An 18,180-nucleotide genomic window follows, 5' to 3' on the forward strand; every position below is an offset into this window, starting at 1 on the left:
GCCCCTGCTCAGAATGTTCTGCCTTTTATGAAGGAGTTCTTCTTCCCTCTGTTTTTCAGTCTTCCCAGAGTCATGTCTGTAAGTAGGTAGACAGCTGAGAGTGGATAGATTGGGGTTTTTTTAATGCTCCAGAGATTTATTTGCTACCAGATGTGGCTACTGACACTTAACAGATTGGGGTTATTATTGTTGTTATTCTGATTTGCTGCTCTTACTTCTCAGCACAGTGCCAACTGGATTATCCTGCTTTTAAAATGTCATTTCAACTGTTTGAAAAGTCAGTGCAGATAATCCAAGGGGAATGACAAATCCGAAAACTTCTTAAGAAACTTGCCAAACCCGCGGTTCATCTGACAGGGAGGGGCAGCACAAAACATAGATGGAAGTGAATCAGAGAGTCATGGAATCATTAAGTTTGGAAAGATCCTCAAGTCCAGCCATCCATCCAGCACCACCACCATGTTCACCACGAAACCACGTCCCTGAGTGCCACATTCACACGTTTTTTGAATGCTCCCAGGAATGGGGACTCCACCACTGCCCTGGGCAGCCTGGGCCAGGCCTTTCCAACCCTTGCAGTGAAGAAATTTTTCCCACCATCCAACCTGAACCTCCCTGGGCACAACCCAAGGCCATTTCCCCTCATCCTGTCACTTGTTACCCAGAACAAGAGACTGATCCCCACCTGGCTACAACCTAAGGCTGAAGCAACAAGTGGTGCTCTCCAAAGGAAACCTCAGGTGAATCCCACGTGGAGGCCACTCCAGCATTTCCTGGGCCACGTGTCCCTGGTGGTTCTCCAGCCTTTGTCCCTCCTGTCTCCATCACACAAAGCTGCCATGGCACAGCAGCCTGGCCAGAGAGGCCCAAGTGCAGCTTGGGTTTACAGACAGCTCCAAAAGAGCCTCTGCCTGACACCAGCAGGTCTGAGGAGCACCGAGGTAACTCAGAGTCAATGCAGTGTTGAATTAACTGTGAATGCAGAGGAAATTCCATGGCTGGAACTGTGCCCTCCTTCATTTTTCATCTGTTCCGACTGTTTCTTCTCTCTGGGCTTCAGATCTAGCAGGACTCAAGGCTTTATTTGCCTTCAGACCTTTCTTTTTTCTCCAAGTGACCTCGTGCTTCAACTGCAGAGGAGTTCCAGACACGGAGACACGGCCCATCCATGGAGAGCACAGGAGGGTTTTTGTTTCCAAGTGAAAGCATTGCCGTTTCATTTCTTCAGCCATCATCCTTTCCATGATGCACACTCCCTCTCTTCCACCCAGATGTCTCAGGCAGACCCTGAGGCTCCCAAAGATGGAGCTCTTGGCTTTTCCCAAGAAATCTTGGTAGGCTCTTGGAAATTGGGACTGCAGAGTAAAAAGGAATTTTTTTTGTTCCATGGAAAGTTGTCGCTTTGCCTCTGGTTTCCTAAAGGAGAAATGGAGGAAAAAGGTACTTATTTCTTAAGCTGTCAGAGTGGACAGGAGATCAAGAGCTTCAACCAGCTCTGCTGTAGAGGAAAGATGGATTGGAACAGAAGGAAGGGATGGGTTCCCTCAGGTCTAAGGAGTTCTGCTGTCCAAATGCAGAAGAATCTGACAGAGAAGCTTCTTGCTTATTCTCCTTTGAGAATAACAGACTTTCCTGGCTCTCACCTTAGGAAGTCTTTTCTCCATATCCTATGGAAACAAGTTCTATGCAGTCATTCTACGTGTCTGCCTCCACCCATGTGTCCCTCCAACTCCCAAAAAAGCTTTGAACCATTGGCTGAACACACTGGTTGAGGAGCAGAGATCCCAGAGAGGATTATGGCCCTGATGGTTCCTTGGAAAGGGAAGAGAAGGACTCTGCCCCCATGAAAGGGAGTTTTTAGTTCAACACCAGAGACCTGGGGTCACAAAGGACCTTCCAAACACCCTGAGTGCCAAGTCTGGCCCTCACAGACCCCAAAGTTGACACAGCCAGACCAGGCCCTCAGGAAAATCTGCTGCCTTACTCCAAATTAAGATCCTCATTCTTTCCCCACTCCCTCTGCAACATCCAGCTCATATTTCCATTTGTTAATCCTGTCCCACAATAGTTACACAAGGCATTTCTGCTAGCACAAGAGTTCTGTAGTCTTTATTTCTGGGAAAGATTTATCAGACAGGAATTCCTAGATCCAGTCAGGAGTTGGTCTTTGGGTTTGATGGTCTTACCTGCAGAAAACAGTTTTGTACCGAGGGACAGCTTTGTACATTCTCAGAGCAGCTTATCTCTGCAGGTACAGTGAAGTTTGCTAGTAGGGGTTTTGCTCCTGGTTCCTGCTCTAATATCACAGCACTCAGAGCATTTGGACCAGTACTCATGGAAACATTAATAAATACTGTCTGCTGTTAACCCTCTCCAAAAATGCCTACAAATCTCAGGGTACTGAGTTCTTCACAGACCGGGGGTCAAATGAAGTGAGTGTGAAGAGAGTTCGATCAAATAATCTTGACTCGTGACCTGTCTGGAGCCTTGCCCTGAGGCAGCCGAGGTGTGCCCCCATGCAAACCCTCCCGAAGCTCTCCCAGGAGCCGAGTCCAGTTAGGAAAGGAAACCCTGGCTGGTTGGAGTGGGGATAGAGCAGGAATCCTTCAGCAGCAGAGGGATGTTTCAGAGCAGATGATTTGGTGAATATTTCTGCATTGCAGAGCCCTGGGCTGCTCGTTCTGGCCTCATTCAGCTCATTTGGGGAGTACCCTCAGGCTTGGCTGCTGAATTCCAGTCAGGGATAAATGCTTGGGCTGCACTGCAGGGAATGGCAGGGAGGGTCTGACCACACATGAGCCAAACTCTGTCTGCAAGAGGTTTTCAACACGTTGGGTTTTGAGCAGACCTCACCCAGGTCTGTGCCGGTGCACACGTGTGTGTCTGGGTGTGTGGGGTGTGAGACCACCCAGCGAGGGGACAGCTGCTGCCTCTGAGCTCAGCGTGGGGCTGGAGGGCTTGGAAAGAGAGGTGCTACTGCCTGGAAAAGGTGCAAACGTGGGCTGCCACATGGGGAGGGTCTGGGAGCCTGGGTGAGCCCTCTCTTGGTGGCTACCAGGAAGGATGACCTGGCCACCACACTGCCCCTGGCTGGGGCTCAGCTCTCCTGGCAGGTGGGGTTTCACTCCGTTCTCCCCAGCAGACTGTTTCAAGACATAAGTGAGATTTCTTTCTCACATGTCACAGGGGTCACCTAGGGCTGGAGAGAAGCTGCTCATCCAGAGCAGGAGGCGCAGCAGTTTGGAAAGGCATCGCATGAGTTCACTGCTCGCTTGCTGCACTGATTTAACATTTTGCTGGCTGTGATGCCTGGAGCTGAGTCGGCATCAGTCTCCCTCTGAGCCCAGAAGGTGTCAGAGTCACACATTATCTTTGGAAAGGTCAGACACTGTTATCTGTCAGACATCTGAGTGCTCTTCCTTTGCACTCGCAGCGAGTTCACAGCAAGTGTCTGTGAGAGAAAACATCGTTCTCCAGCATTTCTACAGGCACTGGAAATGATGGGGTAAAACCTGTTGGGTCCAAGTGCTGGTCCCTGCACTACACTTTGCCCAGAGCATAACAAACACCCTGTTTCCTTTCATTCCAGGGGAAGCTGGACGCCCTCTGGGTCCTGCTGCGGAAAGGATACGACCGCGTGTCCGTGATGCGTCCCCAGCCAGGAGACAAGGTACCAGCGCCTCCAAACCCTTCCTTCCAGCAGGGAACAGCAAAACCCTCTGCCTGCCTTCACCTGTGGGGCTGAAGGCAGACACTGCTGATAGCTTAGAAGCAAACTCTCAGTCACATCTGTCAGCTTTGTTTGCAAACAGTTCGTGGGGTTTGGCTGATGTGGTTTCAAGCCTGAACTGTCGAGGTGCAGGGACAGAAATACCCCTGGAAGAGCCCAGCACAGTCTGCTCTTAGAGCACAGAGCTGCTCTCCACCAGTTACAGGAGAAATTGTAATGAGTAGCAAGGGATATTTTGACAGGACTGAGGGAATGGCTGCAGCAGTGTCAGGGGAGGTTTGGGTTGGATATCAGGATATTCTGTGATTTTCATTCGTTAAATTCCCCTCATGGTGGAAAATGTCAGTTAGATTAATGTCTTATGCAGTCAGTCACACACCCCTGACATGAATCAACAAAGAGCTTGGAGCTGTTTCAGGAATATATTTGTCCCAAAGTGTAAGTAACTGCAGCACTGTGGAGGCTTCAAGAAACTCAACTGCACATGAAACAACAGTGTAATTTTCTGGTGGAGAATCATAGGCCTGTAGCATTTGGTTCCCTGTGGGCATTTTTATTGAATACAGGACCTTTTTGTGAATTAAAAAGTTTAATATTTTATTCCTTCCCGGGGAAGATTTGCTAAAATGTCTTCACTGATTCTGATTTCTGGGAGAAAAGTCGGAAACGTAGAGGTTGCTGGTGCCAGGCATTTCTCCCTCAGAAACCAGGGCCTGAAGAATGCCTGTTCTGTGAATCCATTTTTTGACTCAATAAGCTAAAATGACAGATGCCACTTCCATTTATGCTGGGGAGAATCCAGAGCAGTGCAACCCTCACAGTTTGCAGCAATTTCTCCTGGTGCAGCTGACAGAGGCTGCAGCCTCTGCAGTGACACATCCTTGGACTCGCCCTCCTGTCCTGGAGCACGAGTACCAGCAGAATCAGCCCACACAGGTGTGATGTGACCCAGCCTTGAAGTCAGTCAAGCCCTTTATGACTGATTTGTGCTGTAAAGGACCTCTGACCTGGGCACAATCTAATTTAGTGTGAAAGAGGAGCTGGCTGAAAATGCACCCAGGCTTAGAGCTGCTAAATACCAGCTCCTCTCCGGGTGACTCCTTTGTTTGGGCACTTCCCTGGGTAGATATGAAGCACTTCCAGGCCCTTCTGCAGGGTGTTCCTCTGTGTCAGCAAAATGTGAGCTTGAGTGTTTGGCTTCTGTGAATAATGGTGTGTTAGGGAACATCAAACTCCCTGCTGCTAAGCACTGTCAGGTTTAAGGGAGCAGTTTGTGTTTGTCCCCTCACAGCAGTGACACAGCTCCCAGGTGATGTCCCCCCAACAGCACAGGCAAAACCAGTCTGAGAACTCACTGTAAAACACTGAAATGGCTTTCATTGGTTCACACAGCTGAAATGGCAGAATTAGTTCGGGTTTTCCCCTTTCCTGTTCAGCAAAGGTGTGTGGGTTTTGTTTCCCTGCTTCAGATTCAGACTGAGGAGAAGCATCCTCAGTTCAGCTGCACGATTTCTGAGTCATCTCCCATCTTGATACAGACATTCCCATGATTTGGATGCCAATTTTAGTCTGCCCTACTTCACTTTCTCCTAGAAAGGGATTTTACTGGGCATGAGGAAGGTTGGCTTTACAAAAGCAGAGGCTTCAGTTCAAGGGACCAAGAAGGGATGAGGCAATATTGCTGTTAACTGAACTGCCAAAAACTACAGCTGTGCCTTGGGAGCCAAATTAGGCAAAAGGAAAAGCAAAAGGTTGCAAAAATAGTTGCAAAATTTGCACCTCACAGGATAAGAAGACTCTCAGCTCTCCTGGATCCCTGCCACATGCCTTTGTTCTCCTCTGTGCCACTGTTCCTCTAAGAGAAATTTAAATGCATGTCCAACCTTAGGATACAAAGGCTGCCTGACTCAGGCTGTTTCAGGGCTTGTGGTTTCTCCCAGGTCAGCAAACATCAAATATTATCTCATAAAACACGTTCCTGCTTTGGTGAGCTTGGAAATCCGGGGGGAAGGTCAGTGCTGAGTTGATGGGAATGGCAGCACAGAAACATCTGCTGGTGCTGGCTGCAGCTGTCAGTGCCCTCAGAGCAGAGCCCTGGGGCACCACGAGGAGTCTGCTCTCCTTGCAAGGGAAAAAAATACCAAGGAAAAGGGGCAATTCCACAGAAAATCTTTTTAAAATTGAATCCTGTGTCTGTAGGGCTGCATTGCAGAAGAAAACGATCAGATGTTGCACTGAAATGATGGGAAATTCCTACCTGTGCAAAGAGCTGTGTGGCCAGAATCCTCCTGGAGCAGGAGCTGCTGAGGGACAGGAGGCTGCACCCAGCAGGTTTAGATGTTCCTGGAGCTGCTGAGGGACAGGAGGCTGCACCCAGCAGGTTTAGATGTTCCTGGAGCAGGAGATGCTGCGGGAGGACAGCCCCAGGCAGGCAGCCCTGCACATGAGCACGCAGACGCCTGGATCTCTCCCAGCCCGCTGTTCCCAGGGCAGGCTTTGCCAGGGCAGAGCTGCGAGAGGGGATTTGGCAGTGGTGAGCCCACGTGTGCATTCCTGTGGCCTCTCCCTCCAGGACCAGGAGCACAAGGACAGACTTGGTCCTCTCCAGGCTGCAGAATGCCCAGTGGCGAGCCCGGGCTCTCCGAGTGTCCAGGGGCAGGATTTGGTCCTGTTCTGTTGGGAAGCAGAGCTGGAGGAGTGCCCTCCCCAGCCTGGCAGCAAAGGGGCCCCTCAGGGCTGCTCCTGGCAGCTCCAGGCCATGGTGTGGGGACTCAGATGGTTTGGAACTCCAGCCCTGCTGCCCAGTTCAAACCCAGCCTCGCTGGGCAGGGGCTCCAGGAAGCTCCAGCAGCTGCAGCTTTGAGGTCTTGCTGCTCAGGACAGGGCAGCTGCAGCTTTCCAGCTTTTCCCTGACTGCCCAGCTTCATCCCGATGCTGCAGGGGACCAGGTCACCCATCCCTCCCATCCCAGGTGCTCCCAGCAATGCTGGGCTCTGCTTTGTCTCCCTGGCAGGCGCCCAGAGCAGTTCCAGAGGAATCAGCTCCATTTCAGTGCAGCTGCTCCGGGTGGATTCCACAAGCTGAATAAACACCTCCGAGTTATTCAGCAACACCCCAGCAAGTCCACGCTGCCAGCCCTGAACAAGCTGCCAGTGGTGGGCATGCCCTGAGAGCAAGAGAAGCAGGGGTTAGCAGAGCATCCCACAGCAACCAGCAGCCTCAAAGGGAGCCACCAGATCAAACACGGAGCCTTCTCAGGCTGGACAAATACTCAAACCCTTGCAGGCAACGTGAATGGCTAGTAAAGAGAAGCTCGAATTTGCACACAGGAGCCTTTGACCATATGATATTCCTGAGAGCTACAAGGAGGAGCTGTTTTGATAGCAGTTTGTGCCTTCTTTCCCCTCTCTTTCCTGAAGAAAGGGAAGCAGATTTCAGACCCAGTGCTGTCGAATGGGCTCCTTAATTCACCCACCGATCGAGACTAAAAAGTGAAGCCAGATAAAAAATAACTGAAAGGCATCTCTGTTTGCTTTGGAGCCTGGAAAGGAGTTGGACTGAGTCCCAGGGTTACATCATTTTCATATATAAGCAATCCCTTGCTATAATCAGTGACTTTATCCCCCGCCAGCGCAGGAGCTGAGCTGTTCTGAAGATTCCTTGCATAGAACAAAACACGGGTTCCACCTCAAGCCCTGCGTTGAGTAATTGCTGCTGTTTATCTGCTGCAGCCCACGCAGCTTCCAGGGATCCATGAAATTGTCAGGAAAGATGTCCCCTGCCCCGAGGGTCACATCAGGCTGGGACCAGACACTGCTGCAAGGGCAGTGACTAACGCAGTTCATGCACGTGGCAGAGATATTGTGGGCCTGAGGATTCCCGTCCTCCCCTGCTCCCTGTGACCTCAGACAGTCCCTTGTCTTTGCCTCTTGCCTGGTCATGTCCTGGGCCCTTTAGTGAAGGTGGGGATGCCTTGTCCTGGGGCTGTTCCCTCACTGCAGCAGGTACAGCCCTCACTGGGCAGGGAGCGTGGGATCCAGGGTTGGATGGGTTTGGAGGCAGAGCTGAGACCTCTCCAAGGAGAACGGCTCCAAGGGAAGGGATCCCTGCCCACAGCAGGACCCCAGCCCCCTGCAAAGCTCCAGTGTCCCCAGCAGCAGCAGGACACTGTCATTGCTCCTGCAGCCCCTGCCAGCCCCTGGCTGCCCCAGCAGGAGCAAACCAGGGAGCAAACCTTGATCTGGTGTGCAGGGGGCTTTTAACAACTCATCTCTGAGCCCAGAACAAAAGGAAAAGACAGGGATGCTCAGGACCTGTTTTGAAGTGCACCCAGAGAGGCTGAGATGCACGAAGAGATAATGAAATTCTGGGTTTTGGAGTCAGACCTGGGGATAGAGGGTCTGAGGTTACCAACAGACACAGATGGTTCCAATAAGGCAAGGAAGTGAGATCACATGGGATTCCTGTGGTCTTCTCACATTTTCAAGAGACTAGGTTTGCATTCTTGTCAGCATTAATGAGGTTATTTTTACATTGGAAACATCATCAGAGAGAGGTGATGTAAAAATATATACATTTTTTAGAGAACTTTATCACTTTTGTAATGGAATACAGAAATGCTTATTTGTGCAAATTGCTCACAGGCCCCAAACAATTCGTGCTTCTCTGGAATGCCAGTTGCACTTCCTTGATAAATGTTGTTCTGTCAGGAATTTATGAGATTATCAAAATGTGTTTCAAGCTCAGACTTGGCCAGGAACTCTTCAATCAGGGAACAAACTGTGTTTTAAATTGTTCTTGCATTGCATTAGTTGTGGTTTTGTTTTGTGCTTGAATAGGTGAATATAGATCTAGAAGGGTATAAATAGAGGAAAAATGTAATGAAGCCATGTGTAATTATGTGTAAAGATGTATCCTACCTGAATTAATGAAGATTGAGGGAGAAGAGGTTTTTTTTGGAAGTTTACTGGTGGAATCACACCACGGTGGGTCCCAGTGCCAGGGCTCTGGTACAGATTGTGGTTGGTTGTGATGAGAGTGTGAGGCCACCAAATACATGAAAATGTCCCCATTAAAGTAATGACAATTGTTCTTTTCTGTAGGAAAGGAAAATGTGTGTGTGCATGTGCTGACATAAAAACTGGTCTTTATATAAACAGAGCAGTCAGAGTAAGAAATCAGACATTTACAGCCAAACTTCCTGAACCTTCACCACGGAAAAGCACCGTGGAGAAGGAGAGCTCTGCTAATTGCACAGTAACATTTCCTTCTTCTCTGTCCTTTCTTATGTCTTTGAATGACCCTTAATCTGCTGCAATAATGGGGTGTTTCAGAGAGGGATTAGCACTGGCTGCTGCACCACCTGAGGAATTTGGGTGTCTCTATTTCTGGCAAATTCAACCCCTTGGAAAATCAGGTCTGCCTTCCTTGACTTTCCCTGTCTGATGGAGAATGCTGTGTGCTTGCAAAGACCAGTCTGGGAAATAACTCGTTGTCTCTCACTTCCCACACAGAGCTGAAATGCAGGGAAATTAAATCTGAGCTGAAAGGATTGGGGCAGTGCTGCCACACACCCTGGGGCCCCGTTCACTGTGGTGGTGTGTTCCTGTGCTCCATCGTGCCAGGAGCTGTCCAGGTGTAAATTAAACCAGGAATTCAGCCTTATCCGAGGCAAGGGAGAAGAGAAAGTATAGGCAGCTACAGGGAGAACCACTGGGACACTGTGGTGGTACTAATTCATCCGAACTCTAAACAGGGGATCTGTGAGAGCAGCTGGAATATTCTGTTAATGTAGTTCAAATCCTCTCCTAACCACAAGGAACAGTTTTTCTTGCTGGTTCATTTTCCCATGCACAGCTCCCATGCAGCATCCAAAGAGGAAATTAGGAGGAAATTCTTCCCTGTGAGGGTGGGGAGGCCCTGGGACAGGTTTCCCAGAGCAGCTGTGGCTGCCCCTGCATCCCTGGAAGTGTCCCAGGCCAGGTTGGACGGGGCTTGGAGCAGCCTGGCACAGTGGAAGGTGTCCCTGCCCGTGGCAGGGGTGGCACTGGGCCTTAAGGTCTTTGCAGCCCATCCCATGGCTCTGTGAAGTGAGTTCTCTGAAACCATGAAATGTGTTTTATTATCGAGTAGCCACAGTGAAGGGTGATGTATGGCCAGGTATTCCTGATTAATGAGGAACATCACAAAGCACACAAGCAAAATCTGTCACCCTGGAAAATCCCCTGGATCCTGCCTTATTTTGAATTAGGAGCCTATTTTAGAGATTAAATTCAGATATAAGGTAATTGTCTGACTTCAGTGTCATGAATGGAAACCTCCTCCCAAAACAAAGAGCAGAAACCAGGAGATAGGATTACAAATCCCCCTGGTTTAAACACCAGACACGGTCCCTTTGCAGCCCTGAGAGTAAAACCAGCTGTGCAGCCCCCCAGGTCACCCCTGCACATGTCCATGTGGCCATTGCTGTCCCTGCAGACCCAAAGCCACCCAGGCACTAACAAGGAGCTGCTGTTTAACCCATCCTTAGGTCCCAGCTGACAGATTTCTCCTGACAGGCAGCAGAGCCTGAGAACCAAACCGTAACCTTTCCACACGTTCTGTTGCAGTGTGGTTTTCCATTAACAGCCATGGAAAAGTTAACCTAAACATTAGCTCTTTTTCCTGGAACTAACAGCTCCAAAGCCAAAAGCCTGGGATCTGCTGCTCAGCCTGCAGAGTGCTCAGGGCTGGGGGAATGAGGCAGAGCTGGCCCTTGAGCTCCTGAGGCAGCTCCTGAAGGGTGCAGTCAAACCTGACCCAGGGCAGGATTTATCCCAGACAGAAGTAAAAGTTATGCCTTTAATATTGATGTCAGAAGCCAAGGCAAGCCCAGCACCAGGGACTGTGGGGATGGGAATTTTTCCTCACTAAAGCTGTAGGACAACATTCAGTGGACAGCAGTTCCCACTTCCTCGAACCATTAGCACCGCTCAGGGTGATTGTCCTGAGTCGTGGAAGGTGAAAGCAGCCATCAAGCTGTGTTGTCACATTCACATCATGGAAAATCCTGTCCTGAATCCTGCCCTGTCCTCTTTGCCCAAGCTGCAGGCACGGAGATCCTGCTCAGGTCACTGGTTTCTGGAGGCTGAGGCTCGCTCCTCCTCTCCAGAGGGGTGTTTACCACTGCCCTCGATGAGTTGTTCCAGTTGTTGCTGCCAAAAGAATGCACTTCATTTTTCATTTGAGTTTTTCTCTCTCCTCCTCATACCCAGTAGATTTTGTTATTCAGCCCCCAGATGAAAGGTTCCAGGCAGGCTGAGGTGTGCCCCTGGTGTGTCACTCAGTTTCTCCAAGCCTGAACTACCTCTTTCCAGCAAGGCAGCGGGAAGAGCAACCAGATCTTCCTGGAAATGACACCCATCCCACTGCAGGAATGAGCCAAGAGCAGCTCCTGCAAAAGCCATCAGGGCTGCTGCTGACATTCCCATGCCCACTCATCCCTGGGAGAGCCACGCTCCTGAACTCTGGCACGAGCCAGAGTCTGGGACCATTAAGCTCATTCCCACGCTCGAGTTTGGCAAGGCAGCAGCCTGTATCGTCTTGTTTCACTTCTCTTTTTGCTCCGATTGTTTCCTCTTCAGTAGTTCTCCCAGCTGGGTCAGTCCTTCATGGTGTGGTCAGAGGTGTCAAGCCCCAGCAGCTGGCAGAGCAGGGGGTGTTATCAGGGTGTTATCGGGGTTGTGGTGGGTCTGGAGAGCTGGGCACAGATGAGAAGTGATGAGTAAACTCATGAGTGAGATTTCACTGGAGGCTGAACGGGCAGAACCACTCTGTGCTGTGGGGCCTGAGATGCAGAGTCCCATATGCATAGCTATGGACATTGCAAACACACACACACATATATATACATGCTCTAAATAAGCTCTTATATATTTAATGATTTTAAATTCTTCAATGTGGTTAGTTTCCTCTTTTCTTCAATAAGTCCGTCTTTTGGGTTGTTTGAAGAGAACAGGATTGTATAAGTACAAATATAAACCATTGCTTTAACATCTGTATAGACCCAACCATGTCAAGGCATCAAAGAAAGTTAGGTGGGTTTTCTGCTGACTTTTCCTGCTGAATTTAGGCAGGATGCTTGTCTGCAGTGGAGGAAACTGCCCCTGGTAAAGCTGGAGTTTGGTGTAATGGCACTTGTCACTAGTTATGATGTTTATCCTTCTCCTTTGGGGTAAATCCCACCTCCTCACTGGCTTCATTTTGTACCAGTCTGTTCCTGGGAATTAAAAAGTCAGATCTAGGATGGTTTGTAGTACTGACACCTGACTGGGTCTTGCTCCAAACTTTCTCACCCTGCAGTGCTTTTCACAAAATCTTTTAAGGCAAACCATAAGAGGTCACAGTTCTCAGTGCTGCCTCTGCAATGAGAGACCAGGTCCTTAGAACCCCGTTGGAGTGATGATCTTATCAATGCAAGTCTTCCTCTTAATTTGGGAGAAAAGAGCTCAAGTCTCCAATTTTTTATTTATTGAGTGGCCAAGGTGGCAGGACTGCCTTGGGAATGGCAGGTTCTGTGAGCAAGGCTGAGATCCAGGCTCTGGCCTTAGGAATGAGCCACAGATGGGAATGGTTTCGGTGTGGTGATGTTTTATCACGAAATGAGACAGATTTAATGCTGGTTTGGTGAGTAAGAGGCACGGAGGTGGCCGGGTGATCACCGAGCTTTGCTGCAGCATTCCTGGCTGTACCAGGCACGCTCAGGCTGAGCCCAGGCTGCCTAACAAAGCCCAGAAGAGAGTTTAACAGCTTCCTAAAACTGTCTCCAGACCCCTCCATGTGTTCAGAAGGCAGCAGGCTGCCAGCTCAGGTTTGCAAGCAGGGATATTTCAAGCTCACAGGATCCCACCCTGTCACAGAATCCGCCTGGGAACTGGGGGTTACCTTGGCAGGGGCTCAGAGCAGCAAAACCCTCTGGGAGCACCAGAACCAGCGCTGACCCCAAATGACAAAAGGCTGGTGGGAAGGTTACTCATCTTCCAGTACCTCCTGCAAGTTTTTGTGCATGCTTGAGTGACAATTAGGTATCACATCACAAGTTGCTTATTAAATTTCCTTTTCTCCCCCTCTCTCTCTTTTCCTTCTTCTCTTTCTTTCTCTTTTCTCTATTTCTATATTTCTTTTTATTTCTCTCTTCTCCTTCTCATAACAACAGGGTAAACTGGGATTTTGTTTATGGAAAGTCTGAATTACTAATGACCCATACAAAACAACATTAAGGATCATATCTTTTCCAGAGCCTCTCTTTAAACCAGGCAAAAGAAGCCAGTCCCAGTGTTTTATGATCTTAAAATGTTGATATTTTTCCAGGTATTAATTCCAGCTTGATAGGAAACCAAGAGAAACAGAAACATTTTTCATCTTTGCTTCAGAAAAATGCTGTCCATTTTCCTATGCTAAAGAGAGATCTCCTGGGTCCTCTGGAGGGCATGCACTGCCCTGGGACCCCTTCCCTGCCCTGAATTCCCTCTTGGCTGTGCCGTGTGCGAGCTTCTCCCTGAGAAGCTGGAACCACAGAGAGCAGGGCTGGAATGGAACTGAGGAAAAAGCTTCCTCCTGGTCGGAGTCCTGCTGGGATGGGGGCTGGAGAGTGAGCTGGTCAGAGAAAAGAGAAATGCTGCAGTGTCCCAGGGGAAGGGTCCATCCTTCCCGAGGCTGGATTCAGCTGGACACTGGCAGAGGGTCCATTCCCAGGGCTGGATTCAGCTGGACACTGCTGAATCCCAGTCATGTCTGGCGGGGCAGGTGCTGGTGCAGTGCTCTGAGGCACAGCCCATCTTCCCTATCAGTTTGCAGACCCAGGTGAAAGCAGAAAGAGAGGCAGGAGGGGGGGGGGAAGTGGCTTGGACAAGGCTGTGGAATCCCTAGGAAATGCCACAGCTTGGCTGAGGCAGCTGCTGCTCCGTGTCCCTCTCATGCCAGATCCCTGTCCCAGCACAGACGCTCCCATTGCTCTCCTGAGCACTCAGCCCCCTCACCCACATCCCACCCTTCCCCTCCAGCCCTGGCAGCACTCCTGCCTCAGCCAGATGTGGAGAACAAAAGGAAAAGCTTGGATCAAGTGAGCAGCCCTACGGCACTGACGGGGCAAGGGCGGCCAGAGGAGAGGAGAGAGGGGAAACAGCCCCACGGCCGAGTGTCCATGGCCACAGACTGTCCCCATGGCTCAGTGTCCATGGCCACAGACTGTCCCCATGGCTCAGTGTCCGTGGCCACAGACTGTCCCATGGGTGAGTGTCCATGGCCACAGACTGTCCCCATGGCTCAGTGTCCATGGCCACAGACTGTCCCCATGGCTCAGTGTCCGTGGCCACAGACTGTCCCATGGGTGAGTGTCCATGGCCACAGACTGTCCCCATGGCTCAGTGTCCATGGCCACAGACTGTCCCCATGGCTCAGTGTCCGTGGCCACAGACTGTCCCATGGCTCAGTGTCCGTGGCCACAGACTGTCCCATGGCTCAGTGTCCATGGCCACAGACTGTCCCATGGCTCAGTGTCCATGGCCACAGACTGTCCCCATGGGTCAGTGTCCATGGCCACAGACTGTCCCCGTGGCTCGGTGTCCATGGCCACAGACTGTCCCCATGGGTGAGTGTCCATGGCCACAGACTGTCCCCATGGCTCAGTGTCCATGGCCACAGACTGTCCCCATGGGTCAGTGTCCATGGCCACAGACTGTCCCCATGGGTGAGTGTCCATGGCCACAGACTGTCCCATGGCTCAGTGTCCATGGCCACAGACTGTCCCATGGCTCAGTGTCCATGGCCACAGACTGTCCCCATGGGTGAGTGTCCATGGCCACAGACTGTCCCATGGCTCAGTGTCCATGGCCACAGACTGTCCCCATGGGTCAGTGTCCATGGCCACAGACTGTCCCATGGGTGAGTGTCCGTGGCCACAGACTGTCCCATGGGTGAGTGTCCGTGGCCACAGACTGTCCCATGGGTGAGTGTCCATGGCCACAGACTGTCCCCATGGCTGAACACTGAGTTTTCCCAGGCGCTGCTGCCCCATCCCTAAATCAGCTGTTGGAGGTGCAAGAGGGAGGCCAGTAACTCCTGGTTCCTGTGCCTGCCAGTGCTGCTCTCTAGAAAAACAAGGGAAGATGCGAGACTGGACTGCCCTCACTGGTTTTGCTGAATCCACTGCATTTCAGATCTAATAATGTCTCCATGTTGCTTCAATTGTCTCTTCTGAGGCACAGCTGTGACTCTCCCCCCAGAGCTCTGTGGCTGCAGAAAGGGAAATAAAACCTCGCCAAGGCCTTCGACACAGCAGCCTTTTAACACCCAGCCTGTTCCCTACGTTCATACATCCTGTATCTCCAGCTACTGCCTCCCTGCTAGAGAGACTCCTGGAACTGGATCCTTATCTCAAGCTCTGGTATAATCTGGTTAAGGAGTTTTTTTCTCCTGGGATGAAGGTGATGTTTCTGTTTAAGGCTGCAAAGTAGCATTTAGTAGAAATGGGTTCATTTCCTGCCTCCTGGATGTTCTGCCACCATCTTCCACATCCACCCCACCTTTATTTGGATGCTAAGTGAGGTGATAAATCTTGGTGGACAGCCAGAAGGAGCTGGTAACTGGTGGCCATGGACACACATGAAATCAGTCATGAGAAGGTCCCTGACTGGAGAGATCCTGCACTCCTCTTGCCTGCAGTACCTCAGATTTCGGTAAAAGACCAAACTCAGACTTTCCTGTTTGGCATCCAGACCCCAAAGCTGGTCAAGGCATTTGGGCCCATTTGTTTAGAGGGTCTGTTACTGTGCTCTCAGCTTCTGTTGCCTGTGGGATGAACAGAACTGCCCTGGCAGCGGGGAGCCCTGTACAACCCAGCACGGGTGGGTGACGAGCCAAGCACCCTGCTCCTCCTCCAGAGCGTGCTCCAGGTCAAACAGGGCTGGCCATGGAGCAGCTCAGTGATGCTGATGTTTTATATTCCTGCTGCAGTCAGGGGTGCAAAGCCCAGCTGTGACTCAGGGTCCCCTTTGCGTGAGTGCAGGTGGGAAAACAGCTCTGGCCACGAGTCCAGGGCAAGCCAGGTTCTCCAGAGCTCCAGGGTTACTGTTTGTGCTCACACTCTGCCAGAGCACAACCTCTGCACCTTTGCATCGTGGTTTAATATCCAGCTTTTTGCCTGAAGGGGCTCTCTCCCTCCTGGGCCTGCTTTGCATTTGCACTCAGGGCACCAGTTAGACATTTTCTGCCCCTCATGTGCAAGGGAACAGTAATTTGTTTCCTGGATATCCCCTTGTCATTCCTCTGACAGTTCCCCTCCCCAAGGAGCTGTTGGCTTCCCCATCTCCTCTGAGGCAGTGGAGCTGCCAAAGTCCATCTCAGCCCATCTGGACTGAAAACTCCTCTCTGGCACTCTGCCCCCATCTGCTCGGGTGAGAGGAATGTGGAGCCGTCAAACACAAGAACTCCCTCAATCTGGCAGCGCACGTGAAGGGAGGAGGAAGCCTGGGCTGTGTCTGTGCCTTCCATACGTGCTGGATGCCCTGCACTGACCACTGCCCAGGAGGAGAAGGTGCTGCCAGGCAGGGCACTGCCTGCTCAGGGCAGCACAGCTGCCTCGGGAGCAGAGGAGGAGACAGGGAATGGCAGTGTGAGCTGAGGGAAGGGCACACTGCATCCAGCGTGAAGGAGCTTTGAACTCTAAATTAGAGCAGTGGAGAGCACAGGGGAGTGGGCCAGAGGGATCTGATGGTCGGTGGCTGCTGGGCCAGCTCTGAGCCAGGTCTGGCTGTCACATCTGTGCTCCCGGGTTGTCTCTGCATCTGTGAGCTCTAGAGGGCTCTTAGTCCTCAAGCCCTGCCCCAGCCCCAAATTCGAGGATTTCTGAGCCTCACTGCATCCTCCTGAATGCTCTCAGGGCAGTGCTCAGTTCCATTTGGATCAGCAGCTCCATAACCTCATTCTTGGAGCATTCAGACAGAGCATCTCTCCACACAAAAACAACTGCAGCTATTTGTTCTCTGGCCGAGATTTCTGACTGCTGCCTTTTGTTCGGGTTTATTTTATTCTCAACATACATAAAGAAAACAAAACCAGTGCAAATAATAGTCTGAAGCAGCTAGAGTTGCGTGGCAGGAGATGTGGCACTGGAACAAGGAAAATATTCTTATGGTGTTTTTTTCTGAGTAGAACTGGTTAATCTCAGGTTCAGACTTTCCCTCACCCAGCAGGCCTGTCCCACAGTATTTACTTAAAATCTCAGCAGAGTGCATTAAAACAACGTTAGGGGTGAGGCAGGAGCTCGTGAGAGCAAACGGGGCCGGGTGCTGTGGGACGGGGCAGGGTGTGGGCTCACTGCAGGCTCTGCCCTGCCTGCCCACAGCCCCTGCCAGCTCACTCTGCGCTGCACTTTGTGTTGGCATTTTGCCCCCTGCGAGGGACAGCTCAGGGAACAGAGGTGCCATAGCTCTGTGTGGGAGCTGGGCACTCCCCGTCCCCCCTGCGATGTCCTGCTGTGGGGACAGGCCGGACAAGGGACACCGCTGACCCCGGGGAGGGCATTGCCACTGCCACGGCCACTGCCATGTTCATGACCCCCCTTGTTCCCAGCGAGGGCATGGGAGGGCTCAGCCGCCCCTGGCCAGAGCTGGCCGGGTCATCTTGAACCCGGTGCAGTTCAAGGCGCTGCGAAATCTTTGTTTTCCTTAAAGGACCTTGCTTGTCCAAGCCAGGCTGAGCTCAGCTGGGGCCGCTCCACAGCTGCCCTCAGCCAGGAACCCTTTTCCCTCTGCTGAACGGGGCTCAGGCAGATGTTTCTCCACATCCACGGCTGGCAGAGCTCTTGAAGAGGAGCTGTCTGTGCACCTCTGTCCCGTCCACAGCAGCTCCTCCCATCCCTGTCAAATCCTTCCAGGACCGTCCTCCCTGCAGAGCGTTTGTGCCTGGGCTGGGGACAGCAGGGAGGAGATGCAGAGCTGTGCAGGGGATTAAAACTGGCTCATGTTGTTACCCCAACAAATCTACTCCAGCCTGCAGGGGCTCAGTGCTCCATTTGGCATTTTTTCACCAGGAAAAACATTTACTTTGGGAGAGGAAAGAGTAAAACAGAAAATAAGCTCACCAATCCAAAAATAAAGAATGGATTCAGAAATCCTCTAGTGCCTTTTTGGATGATTTCATATCTAAAGGAATGAATCCATAATACAGTAATGCTGATTCTGACATTTGAGTATTTACAGTGGGATCTTTTGCAGGTGGAACTTAGAAGAAAAAAAAAAAAAGAATAGCTCAGAGGGCAAAGGTTTTGTTTAAAACTGTACAACAGACTGTAACTTAGCACCAAAGAGCAAGAAAAGCAGTTTATTGGCTTCTCACGAGCACTGGGGTATCAAGACATCCTGATGAGGAATGGATGCATTTCAGGAAAAATTCTGAGCAAGAAACCATCTTAG

The 18,180-nt window shown here is 51.0% G+C and overlaps 1 protein-coding gene across 1 annotated transcript in view; it reads left to right on the forward strand.

The window, feature by feature from the left end:
* The window catches only part of ANTXR1 (ANTXR cell adhesion molecule 1), a gene marked incomplete at both ends in the record, with an annotated part of 77,296 nt that overhangs the window by 58,358 nt on the left and 758 nt on the right, over positions 1–18,180 (forward strand). The window contains one exon of the mRNA XM_082298386.1: positions 3,590–3,670. Within this exon, the coding sequence (XP_082154512.1) occupies positions 3,590–3,670 (81 nt within the window). The remainder of the gene's footprint in view (positions 1–3,589; positions 3,671–18,180) is intronic.

The sequence above is a fragment of the Coloeus monedula genome (genome assembly GCF_965178545.1).
Source record: "Coloeus monedula genome assembly, chromosome: 28".
NCBI classification, from domain to species: Eukaryota; Metazoa; Chordata; class Aves; order Passeriformes; family Corvidae; genus Coloeus; species Coloeus monedula.